This window comes from Haplochromis burtoni, unplaced genomic scaffold (genome assembly GCF_018398535.1).
Source record: "Haplochromis burtoni strain Fernald_Lab_line unplaced genomic scaffold, NCSU_Asbu1 Contig_153, whole genome shotgun sequence".
Lineage (NCBI taxonomy): Eukaryota > Metazoa > Chordata > Actinopteri > Cichliformes > Cichlidae > Haplochromis > Haplochromis burtoni.
In genome coordinates this window covers 1,385,205-1,402,145 of record NW_024582514.1, presented here as the reverse complement: position 1 = coordinate 1,402,145, position 16,941 = coordinate 1,385,205, and the positions used below count along the sequence as shown (strand labels likewise).

The following is a 16,941-nucleotide window of genomic DNA, read 5'->3' as shown; positions in this document are numbered from 1 at the left end:
TCCAGCAAAGTGTAAAGTGCAGTTTCTCACATGACTCTGTGGATGTCTTCTGCTGTGATGGTGTTAAAGATTAATAACGTCACACTGACAGTGGCTTTGTTTTCACCTGCCTTCTGTACGACCTGCACTTCTCACACAACTTCAGAATAACAGTAAATGGACTGTGAGGTCAGGGAGTACCCTAACCCCTTTAACGCCATAGTGTAAGATAGTACACTATGAGTTGGGCTTAAAGGTATATAGATATAGAATAAAGATGCAGTTTTAAATTGTAAACATTTTACATCGGGTAAGGTGTTGAACAGAGCTGCTTTAAACTGTTTTACTTGCTATAAACAAACACAGAAAACAGGTAATTATGTGCTTGTGTTATTTCTCCCTGTGCAGACAGGTATCTGCCTGTGGTTGATTACACTGATACAGTACATGTACGCACATCCTCCTCGGATATACAGAGTCTTGATTCTTTGTACCACTGACCTCTATTTTATAAACACAAATGGATGGCTCCCCAGAAAGTACTAAAAGTAAGCTGGGAGTACACCTAAACTCATAACAGTTCATTCTGGCCTTAGCAAAAGTGTCTTCAATCACAGATTAATTGCTGGTTATTCACATTTGAGTGTGGGATACTGGACCATGCTAAATAAGATGTGCTAATCTGAACGAGCTGGGCTGAGGGTACCTATGAAACATGAAATAGGCCAAGCAAAGCCTAAAACTGTATAGAAGTAAATCTGAAGAAAGTAATGGCAGCACAGAAGAGACTGTGATTTGAAACCTCTTTTAAAATAAAGGGTTTACTGAAGATGAATAGCACAAGCTGTGGAAACAAAGAAAAGCAACACCTGGATATGAGATTGAAACGAATCCAGTGCCTCAGTGTGTGTGAAGCTGCAAGAACAATGCAACAACTTCAGGCAACACGCATCAACTTTCTCTTTTGTAAAATCACTGAGGTGACAGTACTCACAGGTGTTGTGGAAGAGTGTAGCGATACATCTGAAACACAAAAGAGAGGTTTAAAAATGAAGGTGGAGCAGCGAATCCACCAGTTGGAGGAGTTTGTGGCAAAAAGAACGGAGAACCAGCAGCCTTGGAGAGAAGACCAGGTGATGCCTGACTACACAGCTCAGGTGATCTGTCACACACACCTACACCAAGTCTATGGAAACTTCTCTTGAATTGAAAGATAAAAAGAAGTAGAAGTGTGGTAAAGGACTCACTAATGGTTTTTATGAGGAAGAAAGTTATGCATGGTCTTTCTAGGTCATATTACTTGCTAGTTCTTGCTTTATTTTATTTTATTTTATCTGTTTCTGTTGTGCTACCTCTTTCTGAAATAATTTGCTTAACCTTGTAGGGGTTTGTCTTTGTGGTCTCTATTCTTTTCATGAAGGCATTTTAATGACAGGGGATTTATTGATTAAATAAAACTTCAATTAATATTGCTAAAATGTTCATGTTTATTATCAGCAGTAGTAGCAGTAGAAGTAGTAAGTATGATGCATGTGTTTATGGTTCTCTCATGTCAATTACTGGAACAGACACCAGAGGTCAGCGTTGTTTAACAAAAAGCCCAGAAGGCACACGTCTATGAATAACTTACAGCTTAAAACATAGTAAGACGTTTTTCTTGTTTAAAATTTTAATTGTAAATAATTCCGTGATGAAAATCATCTGATCTTAATTAATTTATCACCTGCTGTTACTGAATTTGTTTTAATTTGATTTAATTTTACAGTTTTTAATGGTTATTTCAGTGTTTTGTTTACAGCGTTAAGATTTTTTGTGTAAAGTTAACAGTTTTTTTTTATTTGTTTGGTTAGTTTATTAGAATTAGGGGGGTATTCCTTATAGTTTTTGTGTAAATTTTACAGTTTTTTTTATATATTTGTACTTTTTTCTTTAAAATAAACATTTTTTCCAAAGTAAAGTTGACAAATTCTTTTTTTCTCTCTGTATTTTTTGTAAAATTGCTAGCTTTTTAAAAACTGTCTTTTTTTTTCTTGTAACTTTGCTTGTAAAGTTTAATTTGTACGTTTTTATCTCATAAATGTGCCACCCCTCCTCAATCTCTACTTCGATTTAGCGCTTTAATCCAAAAATGATTAAAGGAGAGAGGAATGGTTTGTCTGAGCGGTACGTGAACGCATCTCCTCCCTCGGTGAAGGCGGGCTGGTCGGTGTGACAGCAGCAACGCAAAAGCTCCTCCTGCCTGTTTCTGTGTGGTTTTTATTTTTAGGGTCGCAAAGTAACCAAAAGAAACGTCCTCACATCACCGAGCTGACAGCAGGGAGAACACGCCAAAACCACCCGTAAAAAGAGCGAGAGACGCGGAGTGAAGCAGCCAGGGAGCCCGAACCAAAACACAACCATTTCCAGGTGAATATAATTAGTTACAGCTAACTTGGTGCTGAAATGCAGTTACTTCTGCAGTCGTAAATCACTCTGGAACTCTTATTAAATACTTTTTGGGTTGTTGTTTTTTCATGCAAATATATTTTATTAAATTTGCCGCTTTTTTCCTTAGCAAACGGGACGCAGAACTGTTGGAGTCTTTGCGTTAAAATAAGAAAACGCTGGAAAAAGATGAATATTATGCTACAGAGCTGCCCTACAGCAAAGGGCTCTCTGTATTTGTTCACGCTTTCGATTTCCTCGCCTTCACTTAAGATCACAAGATTTAGGAATAATAAAAAAAACTTCGAGCAAAACTTCATCTTTTAAGCTAGCTAGCTTTCACATACACATCCGGCGCGCCCTTCAAAATAAAGGCAACGATTAAAAATTGTTGCACGATTTTGAATGGGTTTAGTAGTCTAGCTCGTGGTATAAGACTACTACAAACAAAAGATAAAATAGAATAGAAGTGTTTGCGTTGTGTAGTTTCAAGAATAACGAAAGAAACGTTTAGGGATATTGTAAGTCATTTTGATGGTTAACGTTTGAGTTTCCGGTTTGATTTTAATCTCTCTCCGGGTGTCTTTACAAAGCTGTAAACATCGAAAGTCTTCATTAATGTCATCTCATCTGAGCCAGAGTGAGGCAGGTGGACTGTGGTGCAGATTATTGTGAAAATTCTTCACCCCACACGCATTTTTGTGATGTCACATGATATCACACATCATGCGATGTTTCAACATCTGCTTTGGGCTGTTTGTGTCACACATCCGTTGTGTGTTCGTGCCCGCATAAAACCACACCCATGTCTGGCTGGTATTGGTCTTATTGCTCCATGGTTAAAGCTCTCTGTCTGTAGATACCAGGGGTTAATCCAGTCACGTCACAACACAGTAGCTTTACAGCTGCTGGAAGGAGGAAGATGAGCGACCTGCAGCTGTTATTAGCAGACTGATGTAAACAGATGTGTTCGAGTCTTGGTGTTTGGTGTTTGTCCTGAAACGGCTGCAGACGCTACACCTAATGAAATATGTTGTCTTTCCTTCACCTCTTGCATAAACCTGTCAACAAATTGACTTCTTAAATCTGAGTTTAATAAATTGCATTGGTTAGCAGATTCCATTGGGTGACAAATTAAAGGAAAAACCCAAACCTCTGAACCAACTTTTTAATTTTTGGCTCTCCACTATAAAAGTCCTGAAAATGAGGGTTGATTTGTTAATAACTCACCTGTTTGAATTTCAATATATATATAGTTAGGGGCGTGGCTGTTTTGACTGACAGGTGTCCGATCAGTGTCTGTTAGACCTCACCTGAGAGACTCAAAGGCTCCTGTCGACTGTGTGAGTGTGTTTGAGAGGGTGTAATTGGTGACTTAGGGAGCATTTGTAAAGCTTTCCTTGCCTCCTGCAGTTATCTGATAAATATTGGGTTTTGTTATGAGGTACGGCCCACATTTTTATTCTTGGGCTCTTTTACAGTAGCTTTGCACTATTCGTAGTTCAAATGAATGCTTGTATGTGTTGCACTCAGTTTTTTTGCAGCCCATCACTTCATCCTCTGTGTGAAACAAATAGTTTGACTCTTTCACCTGTTTATTACCACCTTTTTGTAAACAGGGTAAGTGATAAAGCCCAAGCCCTCTTTTAAATAGACGCCCTTATAGCAGTCTGAATAAAACAATAAAGGCACAAAGGTAAAAGAGATGTAAAACAATAGAAAATAAATCCATTCAGATAAAAATAAATCCAAACAGGGCAAGTTGGGTTTTTTTGTTGTTTTTTTAAGATTTATTTTTAGCAATTTATCTTGAGGGGGAGTGACACTTGGGAAGTATTCTGGACCGGACTCCAGCTTTTGGTATATGGTGTCAGCTCAACCAGGTGAGCAATAGTGGCACCTCTGGGCTTGAATGTCTGTGTGGGATTGGGGGGCCTGCACAAAGATTAATCTGTGCACAGAGCCACAGTGATCTAATAAAACTCAGCCCGAAGTTGCACCGACTGGCCCAAAGTGGACGACCCCTCAAGCGTTATGAGCTCCATCTGCTGATTCATAAAGTCTTGCTATACTGGTTTTATTGGCGTGATCTAGGGCTGCCACAAACGATTATTTTGATAGTCACTAGTCACCGATTATTTTTGCGATTAGTCGACTAATCAGATCATCATCCATTGGACATAAAACGTACAGCTTATTGCACCAGCAGCATCTGCTCTTATATAACTATCATTAGCTTACAGCTTTAAGTGTTTAAGGTATGTGCTAACTAAAAATAAAGACGATAGTTTATTAAATTTTAATGAAATTTGCAGATTGTTTCGGTGAAGTTTAATAAACTCCTTGCTATCTAAAATATAACAGGACACCGGAGTATATTCTTGAGCATCTCACACTTCTGATAATCAGCTGTCTGCTTGACATTTATTCAGCTGTGTAAAAACTATAACTTTAATCTCAGCCAAACCGATTTACTCAGGAACAAATAAAATACTAAAAAAAAAGCCAAACAATAACATTTTGAAGTTATCTAAGTGACTTATATATGTTTAACCTGAGTAGCGAAAGATGGCGGTGGGTTTGAAAACAATTTGCCGGGAGTCCGGTGTTCTCACGGGCTCTAGTGAGCCTTCCCCCCGGCTAGCTATCGAGCTAGTGGGTAACAGACGTCTCCGAAAACGTCGGAGCGCTTTTGAAAATATGTGGTGTCCTGATAAACTGAGCAGATATTTGAGGTTTACACAGCTACATTCTCGCCTGAAAATATGTTAAACGTTTAAGAATAATAAGAGTAATATTAACACTAACTAGCTGCCGCCATTGTTGGAAACTGATGTCCTCTTTTGACATCAACGTGATTTTAGAGGATTTATAAGCCAGCTTTCTTCTGATTGGATGCCACTTACAAAGGGTAAGTGTGAACAGCTGGTGGGTGGGGCTTCTGTAGGGGGGGGAAACGGTCTGAAACCAAGACTCTAAACTTTTGTTGCTCCTTTATGGCAGAAATCATAATAGGTTATTTCAATCAGTACTGAGATTACAGTTATTTATCTTACACATGAAAAATTGTTCTTTTAATTAAGAGAATTTCCATTAATTCAAATTCTGCTGGGTTGAGATTTTTATGGAGGGACTTAAGAGCAGGAAGAGGATGTGATGAAATGAGAGCATTACTACAATACCAAATGCAGCACGATAATTATTTATCTTTATTATCCTGTTTAATATAAATATTCAATGAAAGCCAAGGTTGTAAATCAAATTCACATTTAATTGCACAGCTGTACTGGTGTGTACTCTGCACTTCAGTGTGAATGTCTGCCACCGTAACAGGATATAAACGTACTTTATATCATCACACCTTACATTTTAATGTCCTTAGAAACAACGTGCTGTCTCTTTAACACATTTACATTCATAAAATCTGAATAAACTTGATGAAGTCACGTAGGAAAACCACCTCAAAACAGGAACTTACATATAACTACATTCACTTTGAGGAACAATGACAGACCCCCAGAAACAAAAGTAGTATTGAAACATTTTTTACTTTCATCTTCAAGTCAAATAACTGCAAATCAACTGTTCATGCAAATCAGTGGAGACGCCATCTTATTGGTGATCAATCTGTTATTGGTGCCACTAATTTGCCACGACTTATTAAAAATGGCTGTAAATACGAGACACAGAAAATCGCAGCGTCCCCCTCCTCCCATCAGGCAGTGAGTCATTGCTCAGTAACGCTGCTGAAGAAGGTCACAGTGGTTTCTTCTAAACAGACGCTCGCTCAGATCCTCTCAGGGTCTGCGTGCTTCCCTTCAGAAATGTTTACTGGCTGTTCTTTTTTACTCTGTCGTACATTTGATGTTTATTCTTACGTTCGCTCAACCTTCAGATGTCTTACGAGCCGTTTTCTGTAGAAGCGCTTCTGAAATTTAAAAGCTCTGCAGATAAAACCCAAGTAATAAAGGTTCATTTCAGCTGCATTTAAAAAGCAATAAATAAGTTCATGTTAGAGGATCTAAAAATGTAAAGTTATTATTTGCATGATGTAAGTTCAGTATTTTTATATTTCTCAAACTTTATTCTTTTTGTCTTACTGGTCGTTTTACTGTTTTTTGTTTTTTGTCACGTGTCATGCAAACTTGGCTTAACTGTATGTTCATGTTTGTCCACATGAATATAAAGGTCTTCAGTTTAAATCTTGAAATATTTAAAGTGTTTTGAGTTTTATCAAAGTCATTTTACATCCATAAGTGTGTCACGTTTAGTTTGTAGTTGGTAAATGTTGGCAGGAGGACTCTGTGTGCTGATGACGGGAGGAAACGAGGACGTTTAACAAAAGCTCCTGAGACACGGGAATGAACTCCGGTGAAATAATAGTTTGTAACAAACAAAAACGAGGGAGAGTAAGATAAAACGCCGGCCCTGACAGAGGCGCTAAGGCACAACAGAGTTTAGACTACATTTAGAAAAAAAATTGGATTGCTTTTATAGAATAAAGTCAAAAATAACGTTGAACATGTATTCTTAGGAGAAAAAATCTAAATGTGAAGATTTCTGTTGTTTTTTTTTCTCAAAGTAGAATTACGACTTTAATCCCGAGATTTCGACTTTAGTGTCAAAATGGTCAATAATATATTTTTTTCTTAATCTGGCCCTAATACTCCATCGAGTGGGGAAAAGCACAAAGGAGGAGCCAAGTTTCAAATAAAACAGGAAGTAAACTAAAACGGAGGCCGTGCACTTGTTCAGTGTTTTCTGCATCATTCGGGAAATCCGTTCTGTGGCTGTGTTTATTGAACCAGACCACCAAGCAGGAACCTAATTTGTTGGGGGAAACACACGCGCTCATTATTCTGCTCTGTTCAGCATCATCTCCGTGTTTATTGGCCTTATTTGACAGTGATATCATTACAAGTGGGCCTGATGATTCCAGTGAAGAGTCTGCATCAGTCTGAGCAGATGTAGATTCATGTCAGTCCAGTAATTTTCATACATGCATGACATGCACATGTCAGTTTTCATAACTGTGGCATTGTTTTGAAGGCTGATTGTCCTGCCTGTACGTGTTGTTTAGCGTCTGAGTCTTTTAATGCGACTCAGTTCTAATGACTTTATTTGTTGTTTTCAGTTTTATTGATTTTCTTATTGTATTCTTTTAGCTGTACAGCACAGTTGTTTCTGAGTGTCCTTATAAATAAGGTGACTGTCACAGTTTGATGCTTATCCCATGCCCCGGCTCGATGAGCTCCTGGGTTTCGGCACCACTGTGACACAAAAAGGACCCGAAGCACACAGCTGTGACCCTATGGAAATGGGGAAGGCGTGACCAGGTGTTGAAGAGCACCTGTTTTGATCAGCCTGTCCTGACACCACACCCTGAACCCACTGATCCACCCCTCCCCTGCAACTGAGCCACAAACCACGCCCTGCCACAGTGACTTATTTTACCCGGTAGTCACTTTTTAAAAACAAAAAAAATCTGCCTTTAATGTATCCTGAATATCTGAACATCGCAGTACTAAGTGGCATCTGCAGCTCTCCTGCAATGAATGCAGTGTTTAATTGAGGAATGCTTTCAGCTGAAGTCCTGTGGTCAGTCCTTCTCTGTAGATCAGTGTGAGAAAACATGCTCTAACCTCAGTGAGTCACTCTGAATCTGGATGCAATCACGTTCCAGGAAAACAAAATAAAAATATTCCTTTAGTGCTCAGCAGGCCTCTGGCTTCTCCACCTGGGAAACAAATCACAGCCCTTCCTCTTTTTGTCTCACTTTTTATTTATCTGACAGGAAGCTGAAGCTGCTGTTAGGACGTTTTTGGTCAGATGAGGCTTTAATGTCACCACACTTTCACACAGGCATGAAACTTTGATCGTGTATTTACTTTGCTGCCGATCCGTAGTCAAACATGACCGCCCGAGTTTCTGTTTGCTATCCTGTCACATGACTGGTGATGATCTGACTATCTTGTGTGTGTGTTGTGCATGTTTAAGGAGTTTTAAAGAAGTACTCCCTTGTTATTAATCCTCATCCACAGCTCTGTGTGCAGTGTGAGGCCTTGAACAGGATCAGGAGACACTGAGGCTTCTTAGAAATCTCTGACTGTTTTAATGGGAAATATAGAAGATTAATCAGTCGTTATGGCTTTTTATCATTAATAAGAGGTTTTTTGTTTTATTAAGAATACAGCCCTTCCTGCACACTCACACACCCTCCTAAAACATGACTCGTGATGCTAATCATGCTGCTGTTGGTTTAGGGTTGTATAGTGGCTAAATAGTTGGTTTTGCCTCAGATGGTAAATATATTGTCCATGTAATTAGATTATGGTGAAGTCTCTTCCTTTAGACTGACCTCCAAATTCAGACAGACTCATTTGATGTGTTGTGGTTGAAATGAAATTCAACATAGTCAGATATGTTTTTGATACTATCTGAATTCACTTACTGTAACATCAACAATCTGTCTGTGCAGTAAGTGAAGGCGGTTATTGATTGGGTGTGTCAAGCTGCGATTCCCCATATGGTGTGAACAGTCATTTCACATAAAACTGTAATATTAGAACAATATAAAGAGGTTCAGTACGCTACACAGACTGTGTGTGTGTGTGAGGAATAAGGTCAGTAAGACCAAAGCCTGCAAGGGAAGGCAGCAAACCTGTGAGTCAATACGACATGGCATAATTACAAGTGAATGCAATGGTGATACTGTTTTCCAGTCTTTTCATGTTTTGCATATGCTGATAAATTTCCCAACACTTCGTAGGAGGCTAACTAATTAAACCCCTTATCCTTCCTCACAGCACAGCCCTCTGATAGTGAGGAGTCAGTAATTGTATATCGTGTAAATGCTGTTTGTGCTTCATTGTAAAGCATTTTGTTTCTGTGCAGGAGGATGGCGGTGCCGTACGAGGGTCAGTCTTTCTCTGCTCTGAGGAGGCAGTGCCAGCATAAAGGAACTCTGTTTGAAGACCCTCTGTTCCCCACCTCCGACCAGTCTCTGTTCTACCAGCGAAATCAAATTGGGCGAGTCACCTGGAAAAGGCCAAATGTGAGTGAAAATAATGTTTTACCGAGAGGGGAAGTAGTAGCGCTGCACAATTATTCTGATACGTATTGTATACATGTGGAAAATAATAATAATGATGACAGATGATATTTTGCAAAGTGAAATCAGTCAGGTTAGCAGTATTTTAAAAAATATATTTTCTTTGATGGTTTGTATCACGTAACAGGCCAGAAAACAAACACAGTTGTGAGGTCTGTTTCAGTGTCTTTAAATATCAGCTACAGCTGCTCATATAACCCCGAGATGAGGTATAAAAGAGAATAAGCCCTCACAGAGTCGGTATAAAAGGGGAAGCTATCCATAGAGGCCAGCCTTGCTTTTAGTCACACACTTTAAACATGTTTATTTCTGCTGAAAAGGTGGTCATTTTAACATGGGAGCTATGGGGACTGAGTTTCTTATAAAGGCAGCCTCAAGTGGCCACTAGAGGAACTGCAGTTCTTAGTGTTTGCTGCTTGTTGGGGGCGACCGTGGCTCAGGGGGTTGGGAAGCGTATCTGTAACCGGAAGGTCGCCGGTTCGATCCCTGGGCTCTCTGTCCTGGTCGTTGTGTCCTTGGGCAAGACACTTTACCCTACCGCCTACTGGTGTTGGCCAGAGGGGCCGATGGCGCGAAATGGCAGCCTCGCTTCTGTCAGTCTGCCCCAGGGCAGCTGTGGCTACAACCGTAGCTTGCCTCCACCAGTGTATGAATGCGAGAGTGAATGAATAATGGCATTGTAAAGCGCTTTGGGTGCCTTGAAAAGCGCTATATAAATCCAATCCATTATTATTATTATTGTTTCCATCTTTTACAGCTCAGTGGGATCAGCTGCATAATCATCCGCGCTGGCGATCTTTTGTAGAGCTCTTATTTTATGCCTGTGTGAAAGAAGAACGCAGTAAACTCAAAGAAGGTGGAGCGTTAGTGATACATCAGAGACGAAGGGTCAGCTGTTTATTCACGGTGGAGACGGACAGAGGCAGTAGGCTGGGAATGGCGGCGGTGATCATGAGACAAGGCTCCATATAAAGAGAGGAGAGGTTAAAGCGGCTGAATGGGAGAGGAATTCATGGAATTTCAAGCCAACAGCAAGGAGTTGTGTGTGCGTGCGTGCGTGTGTGTGTGTGTGTTCATGTTGTAAGCAGTTTCTGGTAGTTACTGAACAAAAGGAACTTGAATTTGAAAGTGCTTTACAACTGGTCGTCTTCACTCTCACCCTGAGCAAAAAGCACCTTCTGTGAAGCTTTTGACTGAGCTGTTCCTGTTAAATATAACAGTTAAATACAACTGTGACTAGGGCTGGGCCATATTATACCGTTCACGGTAATACCGGTACAATGTTAGGCAACGATAAGAAAATGAAATATCGAGATAGAATATGGGTAAAACGCGCATGCGCAGTGCCTTTGTTTTCAAAGGGGAAAATCAGATTGTTGAGTGAAACGGATGAACCAGAATTGGTTTTTAAAAATGGTGCAACTTCACTGGTTTGGTGTTTGTCCGTCAGATACACAACAAAGCACATTTTTTTGTAGAACATGCAAGCGGGCCGTCGTTATTACCGTATTTGTCGGACTAAGGTGCTCGTAAATCTGGGAGTAATCTGGGTCCTAAACTCTGTCGGCTTCAGGTCCCAAAGTCAAACGAACACTGCAGCATCACTGAGAGTTAAAAACTGTCTACATTCTTTCATCTTTAATAAAAAGATCAGCATTGCTGCTTTACCAGGTGTAACTATGAAGTTTAACTTCCAGGCATCCATGAAAACAAAAATTTATTACATTTAACGGAGTTAGAAGTTAGCAGGAAGTTAGCTCGCTAGTTTTGCTAGTTACCTAAACATGATATAGCATGTTCTGACTGAGAGATTTCTGAAAAAATTCATACGTACAGCTCTGCTGTCACTTCCAACATAAATGAAGACAGAAAACTAAACAGCAGTGACGTTTGTAGGGTTACTGAAGTTGGGCTAGCTGGTATATAATGATGTGCTACGTCAGACCTTCCCAAAGTGTGGGGCCTGCCCCCTAGGGGGGGCGCGGCATGAAAAGGGGAAAAAACAAAACGACGCTTGGACACTGCTAGCACGGGGCACCCACACAAACGCAAAGCAGGAGATGAAGCATCGCTGAATATGTTTCCAAACCAACTTCATTCTAAGCCAAAGACTAGAAAATATGGTGAAGCAAATCTTCCCTTTGGCTTCACCTGCACAGGTAGGTCTCCCTGCAGGATTGGTTTTCCCTGCATCGAGAGCACGCGCTGGGCTCTCCAAATCACGGACAAACAGCATCCCACATTCTTGATTTTTAGTTCACAAACACTTGTTGTAATGACTAACTACTCCTGACATTTTGGAGATGTTAGTTTTTTATACAGTAAAGTTGCAGCGGGATACGAATAATATCAGGCTGATCCTGCCACGATTTGTTCCCTCGGTTCAAATCACGGACAAACAGCATCCCAGCTGTTTATGTTTTTAAACCTATTTTGCAGAGGGATTGAAAAATGCATTGATAGCAATGTTGAATATTATTACACAGGAAAAAAACAACTACACGTAAAATAATCACACGTGACGCCTCTGCCTTTCTAAATGGAGGGACAGTAACTGCGTGTGTGTATGTAAGCGTGTAAAACCTGAAGATAGAGACAAAATACTGTTAATCTGACTATCTGCCATTCTGCAGTTCATCTCATGTGTAAACAATAACGTGGCGCACAGCGTGACGTGGAAAAAGGCACATACCTTTAACGTTACGTGACGAACTCTGTATTCCTCATCCACAGGCAGTTATTTGCAAACCTCCAACAACTTCTCTGCGTGACTGAAGTCAGTCCAGGTCACACTGCGACTGTTTGCAGGAAGGTTGAGTCCGATCAGGCAACCTGTGGAATCACCTTACGATCAGAAGTGACCGAGAGTGTTCAAAACGCTCAAGCTCTCCAGAATGTGAAAAAAATCAGTACAGCTTTCCTGTTTTTACTCGTGTGACTGACACATTAGCTTGCTCTGATTTAGGAGGTAGCTTTATCAAGCTAAGTGTGCCAAGTGTCTGATGATTTTCTCTAGAGCCAATTTAATACAAGTTTACTCGGCTACCGTTATCTCAGGGTGGTTGTCTGCACCTCATCATTGGACCACGGTGGTGATTTGTGCGCAGCCATTTTACTCGTTGCAGGTTTCTTCTAATGAAGAAAAGGCGTAACCTTTAGCTTCATACAGTTTTTATTTATGGTCATCTCACACATATGTGACTGAGCACAGAAGCTCCATTGTTAAAACCTTCTGTTTTCAAGAAGCAGCAAATCAGAAGACAGTTGGCTTAAAGGGAAGGAGTTAAAACAGCTTGTTTCAGATTAAATGAACTGAGGGGCTTCACCAAGACAGAGTATGACATAATGAGGATCATTTAAAAGTGAACAACGTTTTTATAGACCTATTATTACTTTTGTAATGTGGTGGAGAAATGTCTAATGTTGCCTTAATTCCATGTTGGATTTGTTTAGGATCCTTAAACTGCAAAAGTGCCTCTTATCAGAGGCTTTGAGTCAGCCCCACTGCACCTTAGGAAAGCTTTATGCAGTGGAACAGCAGCTGTTTAAGTTCAGATGCTGGCTGAACATCGTGCTCGTAATGGAATTGTTGCTTAACAGATTTCCAGCCTCGCTCTGCTGCTGTGTACAGAATCTGTGCTCGGCTTTTCACGTTAATAATGCTGAGTCAAAAGATTAATTTCTTTCTTGTCTTGTGATTTTTTTTTTCTTGACCTGCATAAAATCTAAATGCACTGCTCTTTAAGTGCTTCTCATTGAGTCTTATTTGATTAAATGTGCAATTTTCTGTCTTCCTCTAGGCTTGTAGTGTATATACACTATGAAAGAGTGATTTCTGTGTATTTCGTATGCTTTTACTGTTAATTATTCATGCTAAATTATTAAACAGAGCACTTAAAGCATTTGATCAATATTATTGATTTGTTCAGGGAGTGGAGAGATAAGGGAAATATTTCTTTGGTTACACCCTAAACTTAACCCTGACTTCTCTGTGGTGTCTCGTGAAACTTTAGCACTCAATATCAGTGCTTCAGCTCCAGCACTCAAAAGACAGCTGTATATTTAAACCAGTGATCATATCAAGAGCTTATTATTTCAAGCTGTATAAGGCAGCAACCTCGAGGGTTAAAAAAAGTGAAGTACCCCAGCCTGCAGTTCCTCTAACGTCCACTTGAGGCTGTGTTCAACAGAACGGGTCAGTAAAATGTCTCACTTCAGAGCAGAAATAAACAAGTTCACGACCTGGGACAAAAACTAGCTTTGGTTTCTGCAGATAGTTTTCAGCTTCAGCTCTGGGAGGGCTGAGCTGTCTGTCAAATCATCTGCTGTGGCTGCTTTGATAAAGGGGCTGATGCTAAGCAGGTATAACAAAGTGGATCTGTCGACTGAGTTTGTGCTGTTGGTGAAATTATTATTTTTGCTTCCTGTGTAAAAAGTTTGTGCATCAGTTTTAAATGATAATGAGTATTTATTTATTTATTTATTTTTTGTTTGTTATTTATCACTAATCAACAGCTTTCTGTGTCTGTGCTTATGGGCTACGGATGCCACTCGTTAACCAAGCTAGCTAGTGCTTACGGCTCAGGTGTGGTCACATGGTGGTGACTAAATGTCGAGTTTGTGCCAAGTCATTTCCTGTTTACTGTTTTTGTCAGTCTGTTTGTTTCGGTCAGTTTGACTTGTTTCTTTTTGTAGTGTTATGTTCTCGCTGTTGTGTCCCCTCCCTGTTAGCTAACACCTGTTGACACCACCTCATCGTCATGTTTCCAGGCTTTGGTAAATGGATTGGTTCTTGAATAGTACTTTTCTACTTCTACCCAAGAATACTTTGGCATGCAGACTGGAACAGCCAGCGATCGAACCACCAAGCGTCCAAAGCTGTCTTTACATCCTTTAGATACAGTCTGTGGCTTTTACTGACCTTTCTACACTGGCGTTTACAGCACTGTAATTTGCCAGCATTTTCTTTTTTCATAAATATTTCTGATGTGGATCTCTCTTTTATTCATTGTGAGTATGTTAATGTCTTTAAAATGCCACTGAGAGGCTTATTGACTGATACTTGCTTCACTTTCCAAATTTCTGTTTAACAATTTAGCTTTGAACTAAAGAAATGTTAATAATGAGGTAATAAGTTAAATAAAAGAAATCATTAGTTTAAAATCAGAATAGTTCGCTTGTCCAGCATCCTGCATGTTACATGGTTGTAAGCTTTTTTTTTTTTTTTACCTCTAATTCTCCTGAATGCATGAAGTAAATGCACAAATACACAAGATAAGATGGAGAAGCAGCGTTTGGTGGCTAGAGGTGAAACACGAATCAAAAATGGCTCCTGCACTGCTAACTTCTATAAACAGATGATGCAGACGTAGGCAAGTGACCTGAAGGTTTCTGCTCACATTTCTAGTCCATGTTTGAACTCCACGTGGAGTAGAAAAGAAGCGCTGCAGCACTCAGGATTTAACAAGCAGTTTTAATTGAAAGCGTGTGGAAGTAAATTATTGTTCATGTAGGCGATGAGGTGTGTGGAATGATAAGGATGGCGAGGAGGTGGTTCATGGCATGTTAATATTATGTTGACATGCAGATAATGATGGTCGCGGTCGTTGGGTAAGGCAGTTGCATACCAAAGGTTATTTAGTGATTGGTCCCATTGAGACAAAGTTCATCTTTGAATCGTAAATTAGAAATGTTTCCGTCTGCGTCAGTGATCGAATCGGGAGATACAGACGAGGAACACCGCCCAGATAATTTTGTACACGCCAATATGTGTTGATGTTTCAGGCAAATCAGTATGATGTCATAGATTTACAGCTTAATGGAAAAATGCTAAAGCACAGCTCGTGCTGCAGTGGAAGAGCAGCAGAGTTCGTATAAAGATGAAGCTGTGGTGCATTAAAGCGTCAAAGTGAGGACTTTGATCCCTGAGACATTTTGTGTCCTGACATTCACTCTTTGAATTTCTCACAGTGCTCTTACTTTTAGAGAAAAGTTCATATTTGAAATTAACCATTTAACAGTGTTAACTGTGTATTAAAAGCACTTTTAGATTCATCATTAAAGAAAACTTCTCCCATTTTTCTTTTTATCTCTTTTTTTAAATTTTTTTTATTTCTGTGAGGGTTCTCAGTCATCCAGGTCATCGTAGTCAAAGGAGCCTGCAAAGAAAAGCGTCTGGACTTCTTTAAGTTGCTTGAAGACGTTTCACCTCTCATCTGAGAAGCTTCTTCAGTTCTAAGGTCAAATGGCGGCGAGTCCCAACCTCACAATACAAGAAAAGAAGGCCGTCGCTTCCCTGAGCAAAGACCACAACATCACTATTTTACCAGCTGATAAGGGAAGATGCACCGTGGTGCTAAACACTACAGATTACCACACAAAGATCACTACTCTCCTCAGTGACAACAATACCTATGAAGCCTTAAAGCGAGACCCCACAAGCAGCTACAAAAAGAAAGTTATAGCTTGCCTTCAAGACCTTGAAAAGGACAAAATTATTGACCGGCTTACATATCACCGCCTTTACCCAGGGGATGCCATACCCTGCATTTACGGACTTCCTAAAATCCACAAAGAAGGTGTCCCACTCAGACCCATGAGCAGCATAAACTCAGCCACTTACAACATTTCGAAACACCTTGCTACCATCCTTGCACTTCTCGTGGGGAACACCCCACACCACATCAAGAACTCCACCGACTTCACCGACAAGGTCCAGAAAGTTACCCTGGACCCAGATGAAACGATGGTGTCCTTTGACGTAGTCTCTCTCTTCACTTGCATACCCACCACGGAGGGCATGGAGACTGTCAGAAAACGACTACAAGAAGACAGCTCCTTGGAAGACAGGGCCAACTTCACACCCAATCAGATTTGCACACTGTTAGACCTCTGCCTCACCACCACATATTTCAAATACAACGAGGGTTTCTACAGACAAAAACATGGCTGTGCCATGGGCTCCCCCGTGTCACCTATTGTAGCCAACCTTTACATGGAGGAAGTGGAAAGGAAGGCTCTTGGCTCTTTCAAAGGAAGAGTACCCAGCCACTGGTACAGATATGTAGACGACACCTGGGTCAAAATCAAGACACAAGAAGTGGAATCCTTCACTGAGCACATTAACGCTGTGGATAAAAACATCAAGTTCACCAGGGAAGACACAAAGGACGACTGTTTGCCTTTCCTGGACTGCACTGTGCACATTGAAGAGAATGGCAACCTCAACATCGAAGTTTACCGGAAGCCCACACACACGGACCAGTACCTCCTCTTTGACTCCCATCACCCTCTGGAACACAAACCTGGAGTAATTAGGACCCTACACCACCGGGCAGAACATGTTCCCTCTAAGCCCGAAGGGAAAAAGAAGGAACACACACATGTAAAGGAAGCACTCAAAACGTGCGGCTATCCTAAATGGGCGT

General features: G+C 40.4%; 1 protein-coding gene across 1 annotated transcript in view; it reads left to right on the top strand.

Moving 5' to 3' along the window:
- Window positions 1–2,136: 2,136 nt before the first annotated feature.
- Window positions 2,137–16,941, top strand: part of LOC102310670 (calpain-5) — a 32,259-nt gene continuing 17,454 nt past the window's right edge. The window contains exons 1-2 of the mRNA XM_005932643.2: window positions 2,137–2,385; window positions 9,298–9,457. Of these exons, the coding sequence (XP_005932705.1) occupies window positions 9,302–9,457 (156 nt within the window). The 5' untranslated portion in view covers window positions 2,137–2,385; window positions 9,298–9,301. The remainder of the gene's footprint in view (window positions 2,386–9,297; window positions 9,458–16,941) is intronic.